Source organism: Ictidomys tridecemlineatus, chromosome 2, assembly GCF_052094955.1.
Source record: "Ictidomys tridecemlineatus isolate mIctTri1 chromosome 2, mIctTri1.hap1, whole genome shotgun sequence".
NCBI classification, from domain to species: domain Eukaryota; kingdom Metazoa; phylum Chordata; class Mammalia; order Rodentia; family Sciuridae; genus Ictidomys; species Ictidomys tridecemlineatus.
The window spans coordinates 160,641,759-160,667,867 of record NC_135478.1 but is presented as its reverse complement, the minus strand read 5'-3'; the positions used below and the strand labels follow the sequence as shown (position 1 = coordinate 160,667,867).

General features: G+C 38.4%; 1 protein-coding gene and 1 long non-coding RNA gene across 4 annotated transcripts in view; one reads left to right on the top strand and one right to left on the bottom strand.

Moving 5' to 3' along the window:
• Scin (scinderin) overlaps positions 1-20,309 on the top strand; it is a 135,608-nt gene extending 115,299 nt beyond the window's left edge. For all 3 annotated transcript variants that reach the window (XM_078040053.1, XM_078040054.1, XM_005340415.5), the window contains 7 exons: positions 3,653-3,743; positions 7,784-7,954; positions 12,316-12,493; positions 12,984-13,105; positions 16,985-17,062; positions 18,859-18,919; positions 19,488-20,309. In XM_078040053.1, the coding sequence (XP_077896179.1) occupies positions 3,653-3,743; positions 7,784-7,954; positions 12,316-12,493; positions 12,984-13,105; positions 16,985-17,062; positions 18,859-18,919; positions 19,488-19,615 (829 nt within the window). In that variant the 3' untranslated portion in view covers positions 19,616-20,309. The remainder of the gene's footprint in view (positions 1-3,652; positions 3,744-7,783; positions 7,955-12,315; positions 12,494-12,983; positions 13,106-16,984; positions 17,063-18,858; positions 18,920-19,487) is intronic.
• Positions 14,702-16,208, bottom strand: LOC144375386 (uncharacterized). The gene is made up of 2 exons (XR_013435123.1): positions 15,453-16,208; positions 14,702-14,845 (listed from the first exon to the last, which is right to left on the bottom strand). It is a non-coding gene; the product is annotated as an uncharacterized LOC144375386 (long non-coding RNA).
• Positions 20,310-26,109: the final 5,800 nt, after the last annotated feature.

Here is a 26,109-nt window from a genome sequence, read left to right as displayed (position 1 = left end):
GTGCTTTAATCACTGAGCAATACCCCCAGCTTTTTAAATTTTTATTTTGAAACAGGCTTTCTCTAAGTTGCTTAGGGCCTTGCTAAGTAGCTGAGGCTGGCCTTGAATTTAGAATCTTCCTGCCTCAGCCTCCAAGCCATTGATTCTATTTTAAGTATAAAAAATGTAATTCATTGTGACAATAACAATTTACAATCCACATAAATACTTAAGTGAATATAACTAAACAGACTAAATGGGGTCACAAATTTTAAGTGGAGTAGTTATTCCTTGCATCTTTTGGAAGTGCTTATTGTGTACTTCATGTGCAAGGTATTGGGCTAGTTGCTGGAGATACAGTGATGGAAAAGAGCAAACAAGCAAAAAAGTGACCTGTGCCTTGAAGAACTTATACTTTATGAGAAGCAGATGATTGACAGGCATTTTTGGGGCGGTGGGGTTACTGACGATTGAACTCAGGGGCACTCAACCACTGAGTCACATCCCCAGCCCTATTTTGTATTTTATTTAGTGACAGGGTCTCACTGAGTTGCTTAGCACCTCATTTTTGCTGAGGCTGGCTTTGAACTTGCAATCCTCTGCCCCAGCCTCCTGAACTTCTGGGATTACAGGTATGTGCTGCCACACCTGGCTTGACAGACATTTTTAATGTAATGTAAAGGATTGTAAGATAAGACCAAGCTGAGTGACCTTTGGGGAACTATAGTCAGACGCCTAGCTTACTCCAAGGTGATTGGTGAAAAGTCCCTAAAAGTGACAGCTAAGTGGGAGCAGAAATAGAGGCAGATAGAAAAGAGAAGAGGGAAATTGTCCAAGAAATACAGGGAAACGTATGATCTAATCTAAGATGTATGGCTGGAGCAAATTTAGAGAGCAAAGGCAGTAAAACTAGAGAAATTAGAAGGAGCCAATTTGTGAATGACTTTGTAAATCGTGCTATGGAGGATAAAGTTTGTTTTCAGAGAACTGGGAGCCACTCGAAGAGTTTGCACAGGGAAATGACATGATTGATTTTCCCTTTAGAGAAATTACTCTGGTTGACATCTAAGGCAAGGATTGATGGGGGAAGACTAGAGGCAAGAAGGCCAGTGGGAATTGTTGGGCTAATACAGCTGAGTGATAATGAGGACTGAATTCAGGCATGGAAAGAATGAGACAAATTTGCAAGCTGTTAAGAAGCTGGCTTCAGCAATCATCAAGAGTACAGATGATAATAAATGCTGGAGAGGATGTGGAGAAAAATGGACACTTTTACACTGTTGGTGGGATTGTAATTTAGTACAACCCCTATGGAGATCAGCATGGAAGTTTCTCAAAAGACTAGGCAAGGAACTACCATATGACCCAACTATACCCCTCCTCCTTATTTATCCTACAAAATTAAAGTCATCATGCTGCAGTGGGACATGCATACCCATGTTTATACTATTTGTTAAGCAAAATAAGTCAAACTCAGAAGTTAGAGGTTGTGTGTTTTCTCTCATATGTGGAGACTAGAGAGGAAAAGGAAAAGAAAAATGTGGGGGTATCTCATGGAAATCAAAGGGAGATCAGTGGAGGAAGGGGACCCAGGAGTAGGAAGAGGGGAGAGAGAGGGAAAGTGTTGGGAGTGATACCGGCCAGATGATATTGTTCTATTGTGTGCATGGACGAATGTGTAACAACAAATCCCATTAGTATGTGTTAGCACTGGGCCAGACGCAAAGTCCATGGATCATCTCAGCTTTTTATGCAGGAACAGGGTATGCAGAAACAGGGTGAGGCGCCTCTGATGGACCCACTTTCCTGGTGGAAAATGAGCCACTGGCCAAAGGAGGAGTTTGGGCTTATATAGGTTATACTGAGGAGCCTGTTTGGCCACTTAGGAATTTGGGTTTGGGCGTTGGGGGTGTCTATGGCCAACACCTTGAGAGGATTTATTTTGAAAGAGATTAAAGCTTCCCAGAGACTATCATTCTAGGTTTGATGGGACACTTTCTCCCCACCTGCAGCCAGCATCTGAAAAGGATTTATCTTGAAAGAGATTAAAGCTATCAATGTATGGTTTTCTTTTTAACTCCCTTTTCCCATGCCACACTATCTTGGGGTTTTTCATTTTCCATATCTAACACTATGTATATCTATAATGCACCAATTTAAAAAGTTGGGGGAGGGGGTTAAAAAAAAAAGAAAGAAGTTTGTCTCAGAAAGAGTGGTTATAGGGAACAGAGAAGACGGAGGCAAGGATGACCCGCAGGATTTTTGTGTGAGCATAAGTGGATAATGGTTCTTTTAAGGTAAATGAAGTGAAGATAGAGAACTCAGGAGGAGGACAGGTTGGCACATACTGCAAAAGATTCAAAGGGAAAAGAAGACAATGAGAATGCACACATTATGAATAGTTTCTACCCTTGCGATAAGATGGAGGTTGTCATCTGGTTTTCTTCTTCCCCATTTGAAGGAGTGGGAAAGTCTCAAAGGAGACTTGAGATTGGAAATGGTATTACAGGTGCTAATCAGTGATGTAATGAGAATGTTTTGAGCTCTAAAGTTTGAACATACTTGAGCATCTTTGCTAAATATTGAGCATCTTTGCTAAATACCTAAAACCATGGATGCTAAATATTTAAATTTGTAAAGATTGTATGGTTTGTGGATCTTCAAAGTTTCTATAAAGGTAATATGGAGGCATTTATAAAATAAGCAGTTCTCTTGAAGACTGACTTTCAAATTAAACAACTTTCGAGCTTACATGGTAATTTTGATAAAGGGAGATAATACATTAAGTCCAGGAGGCAGAGTGAAAAGGTGAAAACTGGAATTAAATGTACTTCTGAATACACAAATTTGTAGATTTCTTTCTTTCTTTCTTTCCCCCTGAACACAGAATGCAAAATAACAAACAAAGAGCAACTGAATTGTGTTGTGATTATGAAGAAATACTTGCCCTTCTGGGCGATAGGTCCATAAAGCAAGTTAGTATGAATCTGTGTGTATGGGAACATGGAGTTTTGGCAGGAACAGGAAAAGAAATTTAAGATAATTAGTGGAGGACTTGTTAAAGTGTCAGCAAAATTTTGGTGGTATTTTTCAAGTTTGCTAGTTGAAATATTCAAAAGAGGAAAAAAAAGAGCAAATGAAGACAAAATTTGGATGATACTGTCTATTAGTTGGTTGGATTTTTTTTTTCTCCAGAATAAAAAACAAAATGTGAAGCAGTTATTTTAACAAAAGCAGGGAGTGAAGACTTGGGAAGCTACATATGTGAAGAAGAATTAGTGCATAACAGCTCCCACACTGTGGACCATCACCTCGAGTAGCTGCTACCCCTCCACTCATGCTCCTGGCTCACAGAGGTGTTTCTTAAGAAGGGCTCATGGAAAATTGATATTGCTAACAATGAAAGGCTATGTTTAATGGGTGCCTTTAAAGTGACAATAAAAGATGTCTACATATATAGTTCTAGAAAACACACAGGACAATTCAGGGCTTGGTGTTAGTACTTTCAAACAGAATAATCTTGACAGTTTATGTCATTAATTCAGTTGGTTTCTTGATCTTTCATAAGAACTGAAGTGTCTTCTTGGAATATCTACATGAGAAGGTTGTAAAACTTAAATACAAATATAGTTTAATGATCATGTAATGTGTATTTTGCTTTCATTTCCTCTAGGCAAGGAGCAAATGCCACAAGAGATGAGCTGACGACATCTGCGTTCCTGACGGTCCAGTTGGATCGGTCTCTGGGAGGACAGGCTACGCAGGTTGGGATGCTTTTATTCCCAAAGTTCATACAGGTTCAAGTTTGGCTAGTTCAATTTCTAGGTGCACCTCCCCTCCTAGGTTAGGATGGTAATTTGACATTTTCTTGATATTAACTTCCTTTTATGTTTGAATATAAATTCTCCCCTCCTACCATAGGAGTTCTCTCAGATTCTGGAACAGAGGGAGCAAACAAAAGCAAAATAAAGACAACAAAAAAAACCATTAACTGATTTAAGAGCCCCAAAGCATATTAGATCATATCACATGACAGTGGCAGTCACTTGACATTGAAACTCTTCTTCCCCGATGTCACTTCCAGCTGTTGCTTAACAGTTATAGACAGAAGGATACCCCCAACGCATGCACATCCAAACCCTGAGAACCTGTGGATTCATTGTATTGCAAGACAAAGGACACTTGAGATTGGAAATGGTATTACAGGTGCTCATCAGTTGACTTAAAACTAAGGAGGTTGCATGGGGCTAATGGGGGTGTGGTGGACAGAGTAGTCACCAGGGTTCTTAAGAGTAGAACAGGGAGTCTGGCAGATTTACAGGGATGGTGCAGCATGAAGAAGGCTCAACACAGTTGCTAGCTTTGACCATGGAAGGGGCTTCCTGGGCAACCTCTAAAAGCTGTGAAAAGGCAAGGAAGTGGATTCACCCTTTCAACCTGCAGAAAGTAGCAGAGCTCTGTGATAGCTTGACTGTAACCTAGTGACGAGATGCTCCCAGATTTTAGCCCAAGACTAAGTTAGCCTATAACTCATTTCTGACCTCCTGAACTGTAAGATAGTAAATTTGCTAATGGCAATTGGTTATAGAAGCAATAGAAAATACATACAACAGTATAGAGCAAGCCTAGGTAACTAGTTCTAGTTAATAAGCTAAAAAGAGGGACAATATTTTACACACTCTCAAATCCAAAAAGTGCATAAGTTATGTTTTACAAAGGCAAACTGCAGTCAAACTTGAAAGACACCAGTGATCTAATTTTTTTCTATTAGATCACCAGAGTTTTGACTGAACTAAAGTCAACACATAAAAGTGAAGGGAAAGTGCAAGAAAGGGGGAAGAGATGGACAGAAATGGGAGGGGGAGAGAAAGAAAAAGGATTGGGAAGAGTGAGTGAGGGGAAGAAAAAAGAGGTTAAGAGAAAAGAGAAGGGGAAGGAAAGGAGAAAGTTGGTGTGAGGGAGGAGAGAAGTGTATTCTTTTTTAAAAAAAATATGTTTTTACTTGTAGATGAACACACAGTATCTTTATTTATTTTTATGTGGTGCTAAGGATTGAACCCAGTGCCTCACACATGTGAGGCAAGTGCTTTACTACTGAGCTACAGCCCCAGTCTGAGAAGTAGATTCTTTATTTGGGCATTTCTGTCCATACAAAAAATAATTTGTTGAAAATGACTGAACCCAAATTCAAAATGACCATGCCATATAAGTACAATTGTGTTAGTGTGTGTGGAGAGAGAGAAATTGAAATGGAAAGAAGGGGGTGGGAAGAGGTAACATTTGGCTTTTATTATTATAAAAGTTTGTCACTCATGTCACTGTCTTATTCTAGATTTCCTCACCATGTCTAAGGGGCTGTTTTCAGCCTGGTTCAACCTTCTTTCCTCTTTTCTCAAGCTCTACCGATCCTCTTATGTTTGTGGTGCAGGATCTGCTATTTTTGCAGGACCCTTATTAGTAACCATGAGAAATTCTTTGGTATTTGCCTATTTAATTCCTAATTCTGAAATCTGACGTCAGTGGGTCCTGTTTCCCGCCAGAGTGTTCTAAGGTGTCTGTCTGTGTTCTTGTCAACCCTGGCAGTGGCACTTGTTTGACCCTTGACTCTAAAGCTAGCTTGAGAGCAGTCTCTCTGTCTTGTTCCTGTTCCCTCCCTCTCTTTATAGCTGCAGCTGCTCACTGCTGCTTGAGTGCTTTCTGCCTGCCCCAGTGTTTTCTCTGGCCAGTTTTTAGGAAGGTGTCTGCTTCCCATCTTCTGGGAAATGTGTCTTCCACACTGGGCTTCAGACTGAGAGTGGGTGTCGGCTTGACTGGCATGGCATAACATCACGTTCCCTTTGCAGGGCTGTGTGTCTGTTTAACTTCCTCATGGCTCATGTCAGGTGAGCTAAGATTCTGTGTGTAGACAAGAGTTAAGTTTTGTTTTCAGCTCTTTATAACACGTGATTACTTCTTTAAATGCAAAAGTTAGAGAGGTAAGTCCCATACTTTAGAACATAAAATCTAAGGTGGGAAGGCTGCCCTTGGTCTTTTAGTTTTTTTTTTTTTTTTTTTACCCACTTGGTACTTGTTAGCAGATTTAGAAAGCAAGATGGATCTCCACTTAAAGTGCATATTAAATGTTTTTCTAGCAAATTAACTTGCTAGTTATTATTAACAAGATGATTGAATTCTTTTTTAAAAAATTTTATAATTCTCTTTCCTTTTTGAGAGAGAGAATTTTTAATATTTATTTATTTAGTTCTCGGTGGACACAACATCTTTGTTGGTATGTGGTGCTGAGGATCGAACCCCGGCCGCACGCATGCCAGGCGAGGGTGCTACTGCTTGAGCCACATCCCCAGCCCCAATGATTGAATTCTTTATGTGCATTTAGCTTTTCCCTATGAAGTATTATTTTCATTTTTTGAATAAATTATTTCTGGCTAAGAACTGATGTCATCTATGTCATTTAGTTGATCTTTAAAGAACTCCTTGCCAAATTATTCAAAAATATATTTGTAGCTATGCATTACGCCTCACATGTTCCATATTTCATACAGGAATACCTATTCATGAATTTCCCTGAATTGGGCGAATCCAAAATTGACAACCAAATGGTAATTTTTAGTTTTCATCACTAGATGGCAGTAGTTTAATAATGTTTAAAAAACTGAAGTCCTGTTGCTGAATAAACATTCCTTTGTAGAGTATATTAACACTATTGAAAAAATTTTTTTAATCTGCCTTATCGCTCTCTTATTCTCCTTTCACAGTAAAGCATGGACCTTACTGAGTGGCCCCCTTTCTTTTATGTTGGAAATTGAAGTTTTCTCACCATCACCTGAAATGCTAAGCAAATGGTTTTAAGTATGCCCTCCTCCCTGCCCCAAGCTCAGCGGCTGTGACTGATGAGATATTTTCCTAATCAACTCTATTATTTGAATGTCTACCAGTTGAAATGTATTTGTGAAGTCCATTATTTACAGTATTCCCTAGAGATACCTATTCATCTGGCTTCTGGAAAAAGACCAGGAGAAACGAGGTGGTTCTCTTTTAACACAGGGGAGAACAAATGAACAAGTAGTGGACTGAACCAGTATTTAAGCTCTTTATGTAAAAAAAAAAGAAAAAAAATGCACCGATAATTTATTTAAGAAATTAAATCCATTTGAATAGGTAAAATCAAGCAAATGATTTACCATTTATTTTATTCAATTTTCTTATCTTGTAAAGTCCTTATATAATAAAAAAAGTTGTTGATATTGAGCATTGTCTATTTTTACCATTTCTCTAGGTAAGTAAAAAGTATATGTTCAGTTTATTTTTGCCAGTGTCATCTCACACAAATGTGAATGTAGAAATAATAAGGGTGACTTTCTGTCTTTCTCATTCTTTGAAGGATTTGAGCATACATCTCAACCTTCTGAATGAGATTCAAAACACATGCAAGTCTAGTACATCCATAAATAACTGTAAAATGCTGGTGCTCTTGGAAGAAGAGTAATTTTTATTTAAGGTTGCAGATGCCAGTATTTTGTTGTTTTTGCCTTCTCCCTTTTAGAGATGTAGATGAACAAACTTCATCTTCGTGCTTTCTGAAAGCAGAAGGTGTTTCAGGGACATGGTGTCTGAGGTGACAGAGCATTGCCAGGTGAACCTGGAATTCCTGCTGGATTGTCACAAGCCTATAACTAGTCATCACTCCTTCTGCTCCTGCCTTTTTTTTTTTTTATCCAAAACAGGAAAATAAGAACACATTTAGAAATGGAACCTTGTTTTATTGTACTTTGTATTCTGTTTCTTTTATTCCCCCTCCACCCAGGTCAGAGTCTCCCAAGGCAAAGAGCCTGCTCACCTGCTGAGTTTGTTCAAAGACAAGCCACTCATTATTTACAAGAATGGAACATCAAAGAAAGGAGGGCAGGCACCTGCCCCCCCTATACGCCTCTTTCAAGTCCGGAGAAACCTGGCATCTATCACCAGAATTGTGGAGGTAACGTCATGTGTTCAGCAAAATATGCCCTGATTATGCACTTCCCAGTGCACCTGAGCCATCTGCAAATAGTACCCTGTACATGATTGGCAAGTAAATTCTCTTCATTTCTATAATGAATCCACTGTGCACAATAAAAACCACTAAAAGCAGGAGGATTGCGTAAAAAGTTAAGCTCCAGACACCGAGCTTCTCACATTTTTCAACTGCACCAAAGTCAAACAAATGGATTTTGAGAATATTATACTAAATGAAGCTGTCACAGGCAGGGGCGACCTAAGCTCCATCTTGAAAGGGCTGAGGAAGGGTTGTGGTGATGGTTAGGTGACTGACCACACTGGGGAAATTTGAGAGGGAAGGCTCTTGTTTGTACAAGTGTAACAAGCGTGGGAAGTGAACTTGGCCACATTGGACCAATCCCACCACACCTCACAGTTATCCCAGTTATCTCAGTCACTGTTGAAATCCAAGTCTCGCAAACACCCCTAGACTGCCCTGCGTACCCCCAGACCCGGTGCTGTGGAAATGTCTCCCAGCCCTTCCCTCTGCCATTCAGCTGAGCCCTTAAAACCCAGTCAGTCTTGTGTCCCTCCGCCTGCCACATCTCTGAGCCTCCCTTCCCTTCACCTTGCTCTGTGGTGGTCCTCTGAGAACTTCGAGTCCCATACATCTCTTTCAAGTGGAAACTGTTTTCTCCCAGTGCCCACTTACAGGGATGGGGCTGCACAGGGTCCTGTCCTTGCTCACTCTTGCCTCTTTCTTTCCTTTTTATTAGCTTCTCCTTCCTCTGCCCTCGTGTGCTGCCATCTACTGAGCTGGGCTTCAGCTGTTTTCTGTCACCTTTACTTTGGTTTCTCTCTTCCAATAATCTTTTCCTTGACTCCTTTTCATTTCACACTTGCATGGTCCTGCACTAAATCCTACCACAGCCAATAACTATGGCTCCTCAGAAATCTGTTTCAGTCATCTGACCTCTGACAACCATCTCCTGTCCTATGATCCTTTACCCTGAGAGGCACATTCTAGCAAATCTCCCATCCCGTAGCCAAATCCATGAACCCTCTTCATCCTTCACATTCTCCTCCTCCTCTCTCCCAGGTTTCCAGCATCCCCTGATCTCTGCTGATCACTTTGATTCAGAGTTCACAGAAACCATAAATATCACAAATGAATCACCTTATCAACACCCCCTCACAATGTCACCAACCTATTTGCATCTGTACATATGCATTCTTTTTCCCTTCTGTTTATATTAGTAATTTACATATAAATATTTACATATAAATAAGTTTTATAAAAAGGATCCACCCCCTCTTTCTTGCTTTCCTAGAAACTTTTCTGGATTTCTCTCCCTGTCTTTACCGCACTTCCAGTTCATCCTGAATGTAGGCCGTAATTTCCTTTCTCTTCTCTATCACTAATTTATTCTTATATCCTGAATTGTTTACTTAGATATTCTGAGATGCCTTAAAAATAATTTCTTTAAAAGCTGTTTCCTGATCTGACCCTGATCTTCCCCACTGCCTCATGGTTCCTCTTTCCTTCCAGAGCACACTGATCCTGGGAAAGTTGTTTTCACTCACTCGCTGTCTCTGCCTGTTCTCTCTCAAGCCACTCCCATCACTTCCCACCTCTCCACCCAAGTGGTTTTTATCTAGCTTGACAGTGACCTGCCTCTGGTCACCATCAAAGGTCACTTCTCTGATCTCATTTTTCTTAACCTCCCACTGGCATTTGTCTCAGTGAATCTTTACTGTTTTATTGATCGCTTTTTTCCCCTTAAGTGTCTGCATCGCCACACTTGCCATGATTTTTTCCATGCCTACCAGCCTCCCTCCTAGGGCTGATTTGGCAGGGTTTCCCCCAGCTTTACCTCTAAGGACCTGAGTGTGCCAGGGCTCAGTCTTGGCCCTCTTCAGCCATATAGTTGAAATGCTGGGCTTGTATTGATCTCAGCATGTATTCCGTTATGACTAATTTTTTAAAGTCTATAATATCAACAATTTAGGCACAGCCATCAGGAGGCACCACACACCTTTGTAGGTTCAAACAGCAATTCTTTATTCCCGCTCTCACACCGCCTCCACACAGGTCCAGGGGCAATCGCGTTCTACCGTCTCCGCACAATTCACCTACTCCTCGAGGCTATCTCCAAATCCCATTTTAATCTCACGAGAACTCAACGGGAACAAGCAGCAGGAACACCCTAATCCCAGCAATAATCTTCAATCTCTAACTTCCCTAAAACCCATTATCTTAAACTGGCAACGCCTTAAACTCAAGGAGCCGGTTACTTCCTCAAACCTGATCAGCTCTAAACCCGGATCCGCCTTGGTCCTTGAGCAAGGTCACCTTATTAAAGCATGCATGCAATGTCCCATCGAATGTCCTCTAAGCAGCATGGGGTACGCTTGGCAAGGAAATTTCGATGCGTCATTCCTACTTGGTAATGGCCCTCAGCATATAATATCAACAATTTAGGCACAACCAGCATTCTCAGTTGATTCCAGGTGGAAGAGTCAACCTGAATGTTCCAGTGTTACACTCCTGGTCTCTTTCCCAGCTGGCAGGTCTTTACCATCAGTGACTCAGGGTTTATCACCTTATTTCCTTGCAGACTCTCAAACCAGCCTTCCCAGCCCCTCAGCAACATCATTTTATAAGGTTTTCTGTCTTCATCTCCTTACAGGCTATTGCTCTCCGAACATAGATCTAGATCTCTCTCCTTGGTCTCACACCAGTCTAGCCATGGGCCTCTTGTCACCTTATCTCTGATGTCCTGGCTCTTTCCTCTGTACCAATAAGGACACAACTGGGGGAGAAGTTCCGAAATCCAGCCCTGTTCCTATAATTCTTCATCACCACATCTGATGGGTTCCTTTGAGCTTGGTCCAGAGGACCTCTTTCCTACTAGGAGAGGACTATCACCACTTTCTTGGGTAATACCAACCCCTGAGGCATGACTTTGAAACTCCAACAACCGTTCCTTATATCTCTAGTGTTCTCTCTAGGTACAGGGTCCTGACAAAACTGGTGAAGTCCATCTCTCCATGCAGCCTTGACTTTGCCCTGGCAGTTCAGAGGTGGGCAAGCAGCATCCTTTGACACAGCAGGTCACCCTTGCCTTCTTGAAACATGCTCTGCACTTGGCCCGGAGATCTCTACACTCTTGGCTGCTCCACCTCAGTCTTGCTTCCTGGTTCTTCCTCATTTCCCTGGAATCACTCATCACACTCAGCTCCACCATGTGCAGAAAGTCATACACAGTGACAAAGCTACACAGTATCATAGATAGCTTCTCACTGAGAGGGACACAGAGTTGCACAACCACCAGGTCATAGGCATGCTCATTATCAAGCCTAAGACCCTGCAAGTGCACTGTCCCTGCCCAGAGGTCAAACCTGGAGCTGCACCCTTAGGCCAGAGTTTGGGCCCAGTCAGGCCCCTCTGCTCTGTGATCATGTGGACCAGAACTCTGTCCCCCCGTCTGAAACCAGGCAGTGTCCATAGCTTCTTGGTTGGAATGAAGGGGTATGCCAGTGTCTTTTATGATTTGAGCTATAATTTTTCTGAGTCTGAAGAACTTTTTAGTGAGTCTGTAGTATTCTCTTTGTCTCCACATTAACCTCCTGTCCTTGTTCTATGGTGTTTAGGTTTTTCCTTGGTGATGTGATAAACTACTCTTTACTTGGGGAAAGAAACATTGAATATCTTTGCTTTGTGTGTCTCATTTGAATACTACACCCTCTTTCCAGTCATCACTTATAGCTTGTCTTTGTTCTCACAATATATTTGAATATTATCATTGTGACTTTTCCAAGCCCTTAATTCTTTTTTTAATTTGTTTTTATTAGTTATACATGACAGCGGAATGTATTTTGATATATTATACATATATGGAGTAATAACTTCCCATTCTTCTGGTTGTACATGATATACAATTACACTGGTAATGTAATTATGTCCGATTCATTCTACTCTCTTTTCTATTCCCATTCCCCCTCCCTTTCCTTTATTCCCCTGTCTAATGAAAAGTACTTCTATTTTTCCCTACCAACCCCCGCAACTTATTGAGAGTTAGCACCCACATATCAAAGAGAACATTCAGCCTTTGCCAAACCCTTAATTCTTATCATGCAAGTGTGACTGATGTCATTCTTAGAACCTGTGCTAATGTCTGAGGACAGATGAGCATTAAAGTGATACGATGCCATAGGATTGTGGCACTGCTGCCCCGAATTAATCTTCCAGGGTAGGACAGAAGTCTGGAAATGGTTTGTCACAGTCACAACTTCAGGAAATGTTTGTTGGAGAATCAACAATGAATTTGTATCATGGTGGTATTTTTCTTTATGCTCTAGGTTGATGTTGATGCAAATTCATTGAATTCCAATGATGTTTTTGTCCTGAAACTTCGAAACAACAATGGCTACATCTGGATTGGAAAAGGTGCTAGCCAGGAGGAGGAGAAAGGAGCAGAGTATGTAGCAAATGTCCTCAAGTGCAAAACTGCTAGGATTCAAGAAGGCGGGGAACCAGGTATGTGTTGTGGGCCAAAGACAGTAGCCAGAATTTGTATTTAGGATGCTTGCTAATCTCTTTTTTCATAAATAGTCATCATTTTTTTTGATGATTAGAGAGGGTTTAGAATTAGTATATTTAAGTAATGTCTGTTTTATTTTTAAATTGGGGATTGAACGCAGGGGCACTTAAGCACCACTGAGCCACATTCCCAGCCCTTTAAAAAATAAACAAACAAATAAGTAAATGTGTATATATAATTTATTTATTTAGAGATAGGGTCTTGCAGAGTTGCTTAGGGTCTTGCTAAGTTGCTGAGGCTGACTTTGAACTCATGATCCTTCTACCTTAGCCACCTGAGCCACTGGGATTACAGATGTGTGCCACTGGCACCCAGTTTAGTGTCTTAGAGTTAAAATTAAAATGAGATATTATTATTGTTAATGTGAAACAACACAAACCATATGCTCCTGGATATGTATTGGGTAACTCAGTGTGTTTTTGACAGAGGAATTCTGGAATTCCCTTGGAGGGAAAAAAGACTACCAGACTTCACCACTGCTGGAAACGCAGGATGAAGACCATCCACCTCGGCTTTATGGCTGCTCCAACAAAACTGGAAGATTCATTGTAAGTGTTTTAAGAAGCAGTGAGGTAGAACTAAACGTATCGAGATGCATTCGTTGTTGGCTCTGACACTCTGCAGCCTTGTGAAAGCTGTGTTTCTTAGGTTCAGCTTCCCTGCAATAATCTTTGCTCTCTCCAGGGTAGTTGAAGGGTCAATGATGTGGTAGACGTGAAAGCATTAAGAATACTGTAAAGTAGTGTATAAGTCAAGGTGCTCTTAAAGGCATCAGCCATTTTGCATCTGTGTCTGCATTCAATAATTGCTGTATGAATTGTAAATGGTTAGATTTGCCAATTTCATAATTAGATACTTTCCGTGGGTAGCAGTCAACTCTTATCTAATGTAAGGTTTGCATTTCAGTTTCCCGAGAGAATAAATGCTTTCTCAATGTTGGATGAATAAAAAATATTAAGGAAATACTAAGATCGTCAGACAAAATCACAGAAAGCTACATATGTAGGAATGTTTTGTTGTATAATCACAAGCTTTGAATACCAAGCAATGAAAAGTAAAATTAGAAGGATTTATGTAACAGTCTTAGCTCAGGTTGCTATAACAAAAATACCACAGACAGGGTGATTTAAATAATAAGCATTTATTTCTCACAGTGTTGGAGGTTGGAAGTCTAAGGTAGAAGGACCTGAGGTCAAGGTACCTGCAGATTTGTTGTCTGGTGAGGGCTACTGCCTGGCCTTCTCACTTGGCCAAGAGGGTGAGCTTGAGTCTTATTCTCTTCTTGTGGCACTATTGTCACCATGGGGTTCTGCTCCCATGACCTTAACTCAGCTGAACCACCTCCCAAAGGCCCCCCTCCTACTACCATCCCACTAGGGCTTATGGCTTCAACCTATGAGTTTTGGGAGAATGTGAATATGCCATCCATGACATATCAAGATTGATTTTATATTAAAATCTGAAATATGATCCTAGTCTATAGCCCTTCACCTCAGTTTGGAAAAATTCTGTTGTCTGACACCCTGGACTTTTGTATAAACTTAAAGGGTGAATTCTTTTTTCCATATAAAATTTGATCTACAAATTCTGTTCAACATTTCTGGTAAATACAGGCTTTGTTTTCAAAACACACACACACACACACACACACACACACACACACACAGTTTTCTGAATACTTTCCCCGGTGCCTTTGATGCTAGATACAGAATGCTTTGCTGAAACTGTACATGTACAAACCACACTGGCAGCTTATTATGTGACTTGACTGACCTAAAAATCAAAGATTTAATAGAGGATTGTGATATATACTTAGTTGCTGAGCTCCATAGTTTATTTCCTACCTTGTAGAAAAATCCTTGTATTTTCTATATTTTATAAACTTGTTATCAGAAAAATCTGCTATTTTGTTGTTTTGACTATTAACTAGATATTGCATCCAAACAACTTTTTTTGGGCATATGTTTCTATATTTTTTATTAGAGTTACTTGCTAATATTGCTACAAATTTGATGTTTATTTCCAAGGAAGATATATTTTACAAAAATAAGTATCTAGACTTTGTTCTCAGTCAAGTTTTTTTTTTTAAATCTTACTTTAATCAGCATTTTTTTTTTTCTGACCAAAAGACCTGATAAGAACAATTAGAGGAGGAAAAGTTTATTTTGGCTCTTAGTTTCAGGGATCTCAGTCCACGGTTAGCTGACTCCATAGCTCTGGACCCAAGATGTGGCAGAGTGTCTTGGGGGAAGGGCATGGAGAAGAAAAGAAGCTCCAGACATGGCAATCTGTAAGCAGAATGAGAGAGCTGTGCTCACCCAGGACAAAATATAAACCTCAAAGGCATGCCCCTAGGAACCTACTTCCTCCAGCCACACCCCCCTGCACTCCTGCTTCCACTAATTAGGTGACACCTCTCATAATATAATCATTTCAGTTCTGAAAATTCTTGTATTTTCTTACACATAAGCTTTGGGGGGACACCTTATATCTAAACCATAACAGATCTATTAATTTTTCTGTTCTTTTTGATCAGATGCATATGTTAGCCTCTTGAGAAATATATTTTACCTTTTTTTGACAATCTAATATATTTCTTTTTTTCTTTTCTTTTTTTAAATTTATATACGACAGTGGAATGCATTACAATTCTTATTCCACATATAGAGCACAGTTTTTCATCTCTGGTTGTATACAAAGTATATTTACACCAATTTGTGTCTTTATACATGTACTTTGGATAATAATGTCCATCACATTCCACCATCATTTCTAACCCCATACCCCGCTCCCTTCCCCTCCAACCCCTCAGTTCTATCTAGAGCTCATCTATTCCTCCCACATTCCCCCTCCCTACCCCACTATGAATCAGCCTCCTTAAGAAATATATCTTACCTTTTTATCTGTTCATTTTCTTGTTTGATCCTTGAAATCCCTTCTGTTCCCTTCATAGTTTAAGGAAAAGAATTGTTATTAACAAGAGTTTGACCTTATAATTACCATCAGAAAGTAGGTGTTAATAGATTCACATAAGGTGGCAGAGCCTATTGGTTAAAAACACAATTTTTGGAACTAGTCTACCTGATTTCACTTATCTGGTGAGATTTCCTAGACTGTGTGACCCTAGTGTAGTTCCTTATCCTCTATGTTGTATTTTCTCATCTGTTAAATGGAAAAAGTCATAGTACCTACTTCATGTGGTTGTTGTGAATATTCTGTGAATATTAAGTTAATTATTTCATTTAAAAAATTAGAACAGTGCCTGGTACAGAGTACGTGATATGTAAGGTGGTCTCTTTCTTTTTTTTCTTTTTCTTCAATACTGGAGATGAACTAAGTATACTACTGAGTCATAGCCCCAGTCCTTTTTTATCTTCAGTCCAGAGTCCCTAGGATTGCAGGCACAGCATTGTGCAGGCTAGGTTAGGTTTTGGTTTTTAAAACTTATGTGCTTAGTAAATATTCTATAAAAAGATAACATAAACAAACCCCTTGTTCTCTATAAATGATCATTGTTTGTAGGATTTTTTTGCTTGTTTTTTGAATAAGGACCTCAAAATATTATCCCAGTATAACAAACATGAATTATGCTGAGAAGTCTGGAGGTTGCCTGGGACTGGGTTTATGCAGGCTGAGCTTCCTGGAGCTTCTCTTATGGGCTGCAGTCTGGTTTTATGTCAGTTTTTCCTGTGACAGAGCCCAAGAAAACAAGATAACCCCTGCTGAGTCATGTTTGCTAATACAACATGGCCAAGGTGATAGTCATCTCCAACTGTTTGACTGCACTGCAAAGTCAAATGGCAGAGCAAAAGAGTGAAGAATTAGGAACCATAGTCCAATCTACCATGCCTCCCAAAGAATCAGGGTTTGTGCAAAATTCTCCAAAGATACTGAACTAATGGTGATGGGTGGATTAAACTAATCCTACCCATTACCATTTTATGTTAACTATAGGGAATACAATTTAACCCCCTCAAAATAAAAATAATAAAACTTTGCATGTGCCTTATTGAAAATGGTTGACTTAGTAAATGACCAGATCTATTGACTTTTATTAAAAGTCTTGATCTATAAAACAAAAGGCAATTTAATACCTAGACCATAAAATCCAATGTTTTTAGAGACTCCATAGGCAACAAAATCTGTGATGTAGCTTGTCATGAAGAGCTGCTCACACAGAGATCTATGGTCAGATTGACGTCTGCATTCTTGTTCCTGGAAGCATACAAATGCACAGAGTTGCATACTGACCAAACTGTGCCATCAGTTTGTGACACCTGTTTAAACAGATGAACAATTCTTTAATTCTTTGTTACCCCCCTCAAAAAAGAAGAAAATATCTACTAAAGTTTTTACTGCCCTCCAACATAATATGTTGGATAATAATGATCCTACTGTTTGGTCATAAAGCTTTTCATACATTTCAGATTGAAGAAGTTCCAGGAGAGTTCACACAGGACGATTTAGCGGAAGATGATGTCATGTTGCTAGATGCTTGGGAACAGGTAGCCATAACATTTTGTTCATAACAAGAGAATATACTTATGGTTGGGAACTGACAGAACCTGCTTTGAGAAATGGTGATATTGAAAAGAATCGACATAGTTTGGCAAAAAAAACAACATTCATAGGGCAAATTGAGTTTTTACTGTGGGAATAATTCCATAGCTATCATCTTTGGCTCTATAGCTTTAGGCAAAAAACTTCTACTTTTCATTTACTGTGAAAGGTACTTCTGATTTATTCATGTGTTCATTTTACTAATAAATATTATAATAAGTACAATACCATGGGGGAAGCCAAATACTGAGAATTTCTGTGGGAATTTGGCAAGAGGTTGTAGGGGAGCCCTCCTCTGAGGAAGAAGCAGGCACAGAATAGTTTTGAATCCAAACAGTAAAATATGTTACTGTTTTATATATCTTAATTTAGGAGAAAATTAGTAGTGATTCAACATGCCACATCGAACGGTTTTTAGAAATCTTTATGTAAACTAACTATAATGGAAAGGAGAAATAAGTATGTTAAGAATCAAGTTTCATAAAAGAAGAAAGAAATTGTTACTGTTAGGTCTATTTCTAGTGGCTAAGCCACTCAGTTAAAATATCCTTTTACCTCTTGATCTACAAGGACCATAATTGAATTGGGAGTCTAGTCCTAGATTTTCCTCTGACTATATTTCATTAAAAATCATATTTTTTATTTAAATTCCCATGCTGTTGTGATATGTTCTGTTCTCTGCTCACAAGTATTCCAATACTTGTGTGTGAATTAGAACACAAGCAAAATTTAATTTTACCAAAATTGCTCTGCTTGCAAGTGATTTTAAAGTGATTTAAGTATAAGGTAATTCAGAAGGATTTTTCAGCATTAAAATACTCAACCTACACACTTGGCAAAGAAAAGAATATGTATCAGATTGTATGTATTACAGATTTTACATAATAATGCAAATCTCATATATATATATAAAAACTTCTTAATTATAACATTCATATATATACACACACACACACATATATATATACAAATGTTATATAATTAAGAAGTTTTTAATCCTTTTTTTTTAAGGATAAAAAGTTTATTTTGGCTTGCAGTTTCATAGGTGCAGTCCAAAGTAGGCTGCCTACCCTGCTGTGAATCCCTGGTGAAGTAAAACATCATGGCAGAAGAGCAGGTTTATAGCAGCACAATTCACAATAGCTAAACTATGGAACCAACCTAGATGCCCTTCATTAGATGAATGGGTAGAAGTTTTTAATCCTTGATACTAAACAATATAGTGCATTAACAAAGTTTAATAGGGCATAATACTATAGGAGAAAAACACTAGACTTAAAGTCAGAGAGTCCTAAACTGAGTCTGGGGAATTCCACAAATAATTTTCTCCATGTGGTCCTCTGCAGCCTGGACCTACACCTGGGAAATAGGGATGATGATTTCTTGTCTTCTACCCTTCAAGGGGTGGATACACAAACCCCAACCAATCTGTTGTTTCCGTGAAAGATCACTTTACAGACTAGAAAATGCCGTGTAAACATGAAATGTGAATGTGAAGTCTAGTCAAATTAGCAGGGTACAAATTTAGGTGTCTCCTGGTGAGAGTGAACATTGGGAAGTATGGAACTTTCTCAGCCCCCACCTGCACTGCGCCTCCCTCACTTCTGGGGCTGCCACACAGATAAAATGAGCAGTGTGTGTGTGTGTGTGTGTGTGTGTGTGTGTGTAGGACTTGGCATAGTGCCTGGCACCCAGGCAATGCTCCAAAACTGGTCCATATTGTTATTGTTTCATTTTCCAGATATTTATTTGGGTTGGCAAAGATGCCAATGAAGTCGAGAAGTCAGAATCGCTGAAGTCTGGTAAGCTAGATTCCAAGGACAATTATGAGAGTAACCTGGCAAGGTCATTACCAAGCACCTGGCTGCTCTTTATTACCACAACTTCCCCAAATCCATATTGAAGCAGAGAAAGAGCTTAGCCATCATCCTAAAACCTAAGGGGCAATGGAATTTTTTTTAACTGAAAAATTCCAGCACAGGCACAAGAAAATGTTTTGTTGCCTACTTTAGAATATAATTATTTCTAAAAATGTAAAATTCACTTAAACCCTGTTTTATTATGAAAATAGTAAAACCTCCATAACAGATTATATAGATTTTTTAAAAAACTTCCTTTTGAGTAATACTGAACCTTAATTATACCATAAAGATAATTCCATAAAGTTTGCAATTCTTTCAGACAATAATGAGACTTTATAATGGTGCTTTCCGTGGCAGATGAAAAAAAATCAGTAAGAAATGGTTCATATTTGATTACTTGAAGACAATGAAAATTTAATCTATTGCTTGTACTGGAAGAATTTTCATTCTATAGTTATTTTAGTTCAACCAAAACTAACTGCATTTATGTCTTTATAACTCTGTTTAGCCAAAATGTATCTTGAGACAGACCCTTCTGGAAGAGATAAGAGGACACCAATTGTCATCATAAAACAGGGCCATGAGCCACCCACCTTCACAGGCTGGTTCCTGGGCTGGGATTCTAGCAGATGGTAACTAATCTTCGTTAAAACAAACAAACATATGTTAGGGACACGTTGGGATCAGTTGTTCCATTGCTATTTGGTGGTGTGGAGGGAGGGGAGCTTTTTTTGTTTATTTGACTATAGAAAATTAACCTCAACCAAATGGCTAATTTTAATGCCTATTATTGGCTTAAAATTCTTTTTTTAAAGGAATTTTCTTATGTTAATATATTGAAATAACCTAAAGTAAACTTTTGTTATGGTCCAATATTAGCTCTCCTGGTTTATATTACCTTTTAAATAGAAAAAGTTTTGTCCTATCTAGGAAAATTTGTCAAGTAGGAAATTTTATAATTCAGCAACCATTAGCCAAACTTGTACCTTAAAATACCTTAGATGTTTTTTACTTTTCTATATATTGTTTTCAAAAGAATTGGATATTTGTAGTGAGGTTTATATTAAAAAGGCTTTAAATATATGTTGTTATTTTCATTCCCTAGTCAAGGTGCCATTACTCCTAAGTGTCATTTTCTAAGCAGAACTTTCCTTTTTTAAAAAAACTTTAAATTTATAGCTCTTTTTTGTTAAAACAAACTGTATTCTTATCATTTTAACTATATAAATATATACATGACAGTACATGTTTAATATCACAAAAGCTATATACAGAAAAATTTTACTAATGGTATCTTTCATCATTAAAATATGTCTCTTTTTGAAAAGGTTTTGTGTTGTGACATTTTATTCAAATTTGATGTTTTTAATTACACAATTAATTTTTTGGTTAAATACGTTTTTGCATAAATTAATGTAGAGTTAATATTTCTCAAACTGCTCTCACTAAGTTGTAAAAATCAAATAACTTTTCTATGGTTAGATAATTATGATAAACTTTAAATATCATATAGTTCATATGAAATATGTGCCACAAAAAAACAGAAGTTGGCACAGAATCTAAAGCTCCAGTGAAGTAGAGACCAACTTTGGTAGTTAGTTAGGGGTGACTGGTGGAGAGGGGACACTGCACTTCCATGAAAGGGGAAATGGAGCAGGAAAGTGACATGAGAGATTCCTACTTTCTCTCTGGGGCAGTGAGGGGCACATGAATTTCAAATTGACTCCCGGCCCACTTCCATTTTCACCAGATGGTAAATGTTCCTGGGACTTGTGTGGATGGCAAGGAGGCAGTAAGAAGCTGCTCTCCAGGTACTATTAATTACTGCAAATATTTATTAAGCATCTATGCAGTATCAGGCAGTATTCTAGGTTCTTTGGATCCAGTATGAATCAGACAAAATTCCAACTTCTATGGCATCTTTATTCCAGGGAAGAGGCCAACATAAACAAAATCTGTAAGTAAATATATTATAAAATGTATTAGATAAGTTCTATGGAAGAGAAAATATAGGGAAGGTGGTTAGGGAACACTAGATGAAGAGTGGGATAATATACAATTTTAATTGGGTGGTCAGGAGAGCCCTGTTGAACAGGTGCTATTTAAACAGAAGTTGGGAGTGAACCTCATGATTACACCTGGCAAAAGGCAGTGCAGGGTACAAAGGCCTTGAGGAGGAAACTTACCTGATACAATGGGCTAAAATCTAAAGAAGCAGGGAAATAACCAGGACTCTCTTCTGCTGTCACCACCGGACTAGAAAAAGATTCATTTTCAGCAGAACTGCCATGTTCCTCCAGAGCTGGGAGGAGGCTTCTTTCCTGGAAGATCCTGGTACTCTTGAGGTAGGGATGGAAATGATCCAGGGGATATGGCTCAGCAGCACAGCAGGGAAAAGTGAGGGGTCTCAGGCAGCATTGCTCAGCAGGAACAGTGGTGGCCACAGAAATTACCAGCAACTGCAGCTGCTTTGTCAATGCAGGAGCCCTACACCTGGTAAACTGAAGCCGTCAGTGATGGTGAGGGATGAATAGGATTTATGAAAAGTATCTAGAAGGGGTCTGCTAAAGAGTCATTTTTATTTTACACCTGAAGCTGATACATCACCTGAAAATTGGCATGGTGGTAGTGAGAGGGGTAGTGGGCGGGGGGGGGGGGGGGGCGCGACAATCTGCCTCTAAAAAGAAAATTTCATTATTACCCCATGTGCATATATAATTACACAACTGGTGTGACTTTACATCATGAACCACCAGAAGAATAAGTTATGCTCCATTTATGTATGATGTGTCAAAATGCATTCTACTGTTATATATAACTAATTAGAACAAATTTCAAAATTAAATTTTAAAAATTTAAGGGATCAAAGGAAATTATTTTAGAGAATGTTCCACCATTCTATGATACCATGTCATCTTAAAACTCATGCAATTCCTCATAGAAATTGGTCTTTGGGATTTGAAATGGAGCTTCATATAGCTTAGCTGATAAACATAAATGTTTCATAATTTCTTTTTTCATTATTCTTCGATGGAGCTGATACTTAACTTTTAATATGAAACATTAGATTTCTTCTCTCTGCATTTCCTCATAGATTTTGGGGATAGTGAACCAAAACAAATGTATTTAGTCCTTTATAGACCCTTCCTTGCCCTAAACAATATAGAATACTCATTTCTGTATGAAATTTGTGAATTACTATATTAATGTGTATATATTATACATTATACACATATGTGTGTGTATTTTAGTATATAAAATATATGTATATTATAGTGAATCCAGAAAAATCAAGTGATAATCAGAAATAAGCAGTCTGATAAGAAGTAACACATCCCAGGAACTTCAAATAAAATATTAGATTATAGAGTAACTTTGAGCAAAAGCCAGGAAACAAGGTATCTATGTAATGAATCCATGTAAAGCTTCAAGATAACTTCTCTATTGGACAGGTTATTCATAGGGATGGAATTCTAGTCAGAAAGAAAAAGCTGAACATAGTATCAGTATTTACTATATATTGTATACAGGACTAATGTGTTTATAATTTAAAAAGTATATTTTCAAAACCTTTTGTCTTGTTATTTTCTCTCCACTATGACTTTCCCATTTTTAGTTTTAAAGATTTGTTTGATATTTTAAAAGTATGTTATGTATTATATCTATTCTCTAAAATAATTTTCTCTCTTAAATGCCAAACATGCTTACTGTGCCACTTTAAATGTTGATGATGAAACAGTTCAGTGCTGAAAGAAGAAAAGCAAAAGGTTGGATCCACATCCACTACACGTGCATGGATAAGTTCCATATGGTTCAAAAATTTAAATGTGAAAATGAAACCATAAAAATAATGGAAGAAAAGATGGGATTATGGAAATTCCATAGTTAATTCCAAATTATTAGGGTAATGATCTCTCAGTAACTGATAAAGAAAATCACTAAGGATCTAGAAGACTTGAACAACACTCTCAACCAATTTAACCTAAGTGATATTTATTTACTGAACACTTCACCAATAATAACAGCATACACACTTTTTTGTGTGTGCTGGGAATTGAACCCAGGGCCATGTGCATGTATGGCAAGCACTCAACCAACTTAGCTATATCTCTAGCCCCTACATACTTGTTTTTTAAAGGGATCTTAAAGTATTCAATAAGACAGAAAATATCCTTGGCCATAAAGCAAATATCAATAGATTTAAAGAATGAAATCATATAAACTATGTTCTCTAATTACAATGGAATTGAGAAATCAATAAGAGACATATCTGACAACTCCCCAGATGTCTGGTGTAAAAGGAGAAATCTTAGAAAACATTTTTATCTCAAGGCAAATTAAAACACAGTCTACCTAAGTGTGTAAGATACAGCCAACTTGGTGCTAAAGGGAAACTTACAGCATTAAATGCTCACATTAGATAAATAGGTTTCAAATCAATGATTGAAACTTCTGTCTTAAGAAATTAAAAGATGAACAAATTAAACCCAAAGTAAGCAGAAAGAAGGGAATGATAGAGAAGACAGAACAACTTTAAAATATAATACTATACTAATGTAGAAAAATTGAGAAAACAAATTACTAATCTCAGGGACTTAAAGGGCCTATCAATGCAATAATTTTGAAGATTAAAATGAACTGACATGGATGAAATGAAATTTCCTTAAAAGACAGAAACTACTAAAGCTAAATGAGGAAGGAACAGATAACTTAAGTAGCAATATACATACACTAGAAGTTGAGTTCATAGCTAACATCTTCTGACAGAGGAAAATGTAGACCTAACTGGGTTTCATGGTACTTTTCCCAGACATCTAAGAAAGTAATAAAAAGATAGTCCTCACAGCATCGATGTAAAAACCCTAAAAGTTTAATAAGTTGAATCCAGCAATACATAAAAAGAAATGGATTTTATCCCATGAATTCATATTTTAACATTTAGAAGTAATCAGTAATTCCTCATAATAACAGACTAATGTGGGAAAACCAGATGAACTTCTGAATGGATGTAGGAAAAACATTTCGATAACATTCATCCAACATTCGTAATTTTTAAAAAAGTTTTGCAAACTAGGACTAGAATGAATGTTCCTCTAACTTAAAAGAGGTATCTGTAGAATTCTACAGCTGACAGCATGCTGAAGACCAGAAAACCAAATGTTTCCCACTAAGACCTGAAACAGGATGTGGCTGTTTGCTCTCATCTATTCTATTCCACATTGTGCTAGCTGTCCTACTTAGAACAGTAAGGCAGGGTGTTCCGTCCTTGGCATTACTGATATTTTGTTAATTCTTCATCTTGGGGAGCCGTCCTGTGTATCATAGCATGTTTTAGTATTTCTGGCCTCTGCTTACTAAATTCCAGTGGTATCCTTGCCCTACCCCCATCCCCACTCATTGTGACAACAAAACTGTCTCCAGAAATTTCCAATCTTAGAAAAATACTTGAGATAATCAACTTGTAAAGAATGGAAAGCTTTCTTTTTTCACTCCTCGGGACCACTGAGTTGGGACCTGTTACAACCTTTGCAAACTAACTCTGAAGGAAGAAGGAAACAAAACTGTTTTTTTTGTGGGAATTGAGGCTCAGGGAAAGCAAGGTTCTGGTATCCCACAGATGAAAGAAGATGTGGCGTGCCTTGGGAATATTGGTCATCCTTTATTTGGAGGCAGCATTAGCTCCTATCTAACCCCCTCTCTGCCCCTGCACCATTTCCATAGGCCCTTTTTAAATGCAGGTCAAACAAAGAAGGCAGGCTGCCAACAGGTTACATAAGAGGGCACATGCTCACAAGCAGATTTTCATGACCTTGAGTACATATTCTGTATCAGAGTGTTCCTGACCTTGACTACACACTGATTGTAACATAGCTGATTCATGGCCTTAGTTACACAAACATAACTTAGCCTGCCAGAACTTTTGATGAGAGAGCCTAACTAGAGCCATTTTGGGCCTACCCAAACAGGAACCCACTTCAATAAAGCAAGAAAAAAGTCTTAGCGGTCTAAAGATTGGAAACAAAGACATAAATAAACTTGGTGGTATGATCTTGGCATTAATAATTTTTATTTATTTTTTCAGTACTGAGGATCAAACGTAGGGTTGCTTAATCACTGAGCCTTATCCCTGACTACGTTGCTGGGGCCGGCCTTAATACTTTAATGGTCTCAGGTGATTATAATACGCAGCAAGGTTCCAGACTTGCTATAACATTTGCAAACCAAGTACAGCTCTCTCCTGTTCTATGCCCAGCTTCACAGCCAGGAAGCAGTCTTATAATTTTCATACAAGAACAGTAAAAATAAGTCTCATGTGCTGAATGCATGGTCCCCAAGTGATGGTGCTGTTGTCAGGTGGTAGAAACGTTAGTAGGTGGAGCTGAGTTGGAGGAAGTGGGCATATCCTTGAAAGGGATATTGGGACTCCAGGCTCTTCCTCTCTCTGTGCTTCCTGGATGCCATGAGGTAAGCAGCTCTGCTCCACCGCATGCTTCCCACCATGATGATCTGTCTTGACAACAATCCAAAGTGACCGGGCTACACAATAACAGACTGAAACCTCTGAAACTGTAAGTCAAAATAAGTTTCCATTCTTTACAAGTTGATTATCCCAAGTATTTTTGTCCCAGCAACAGAAACTCACTAACACATAATTTATCCTTTGAAACACAATATTGGACACCTGTTGAAAGGTCTTTTTGACTTAAAAGAACTATCTGTGTCCTACCATTGTCTCAAAATGGAAGCCGTGAATATTCTTTTTTAAAAAAGTAAAAAAGGGAACCATATAAGATCACTTTCTCATTCTACAAATAGATTTTATTTTTGAAGCATTAAGGATGGAAGTAGCATTTTATAAGTCTCTTCAAGTTCATAAAAACAGTGGTCTGCCTGATTACCACAAAAATTAAGAAAAAAAAAATTTTAAATCCTGTAGAGATGTGCACATCCAAACAGTACAGTCGAGGACACTCTTCATCTATGTTAATAAAAACAGATTTTGTTAGGTGATGACCCATAGCAACCCCCTAGCATCCACCAATCAACATGAGACAGGGAAAATATCTGAAATGCCAGGTGACCCTCCCAGTAGTTTTGGTGATTAATAACATGATTAGGCCACCCTGCAG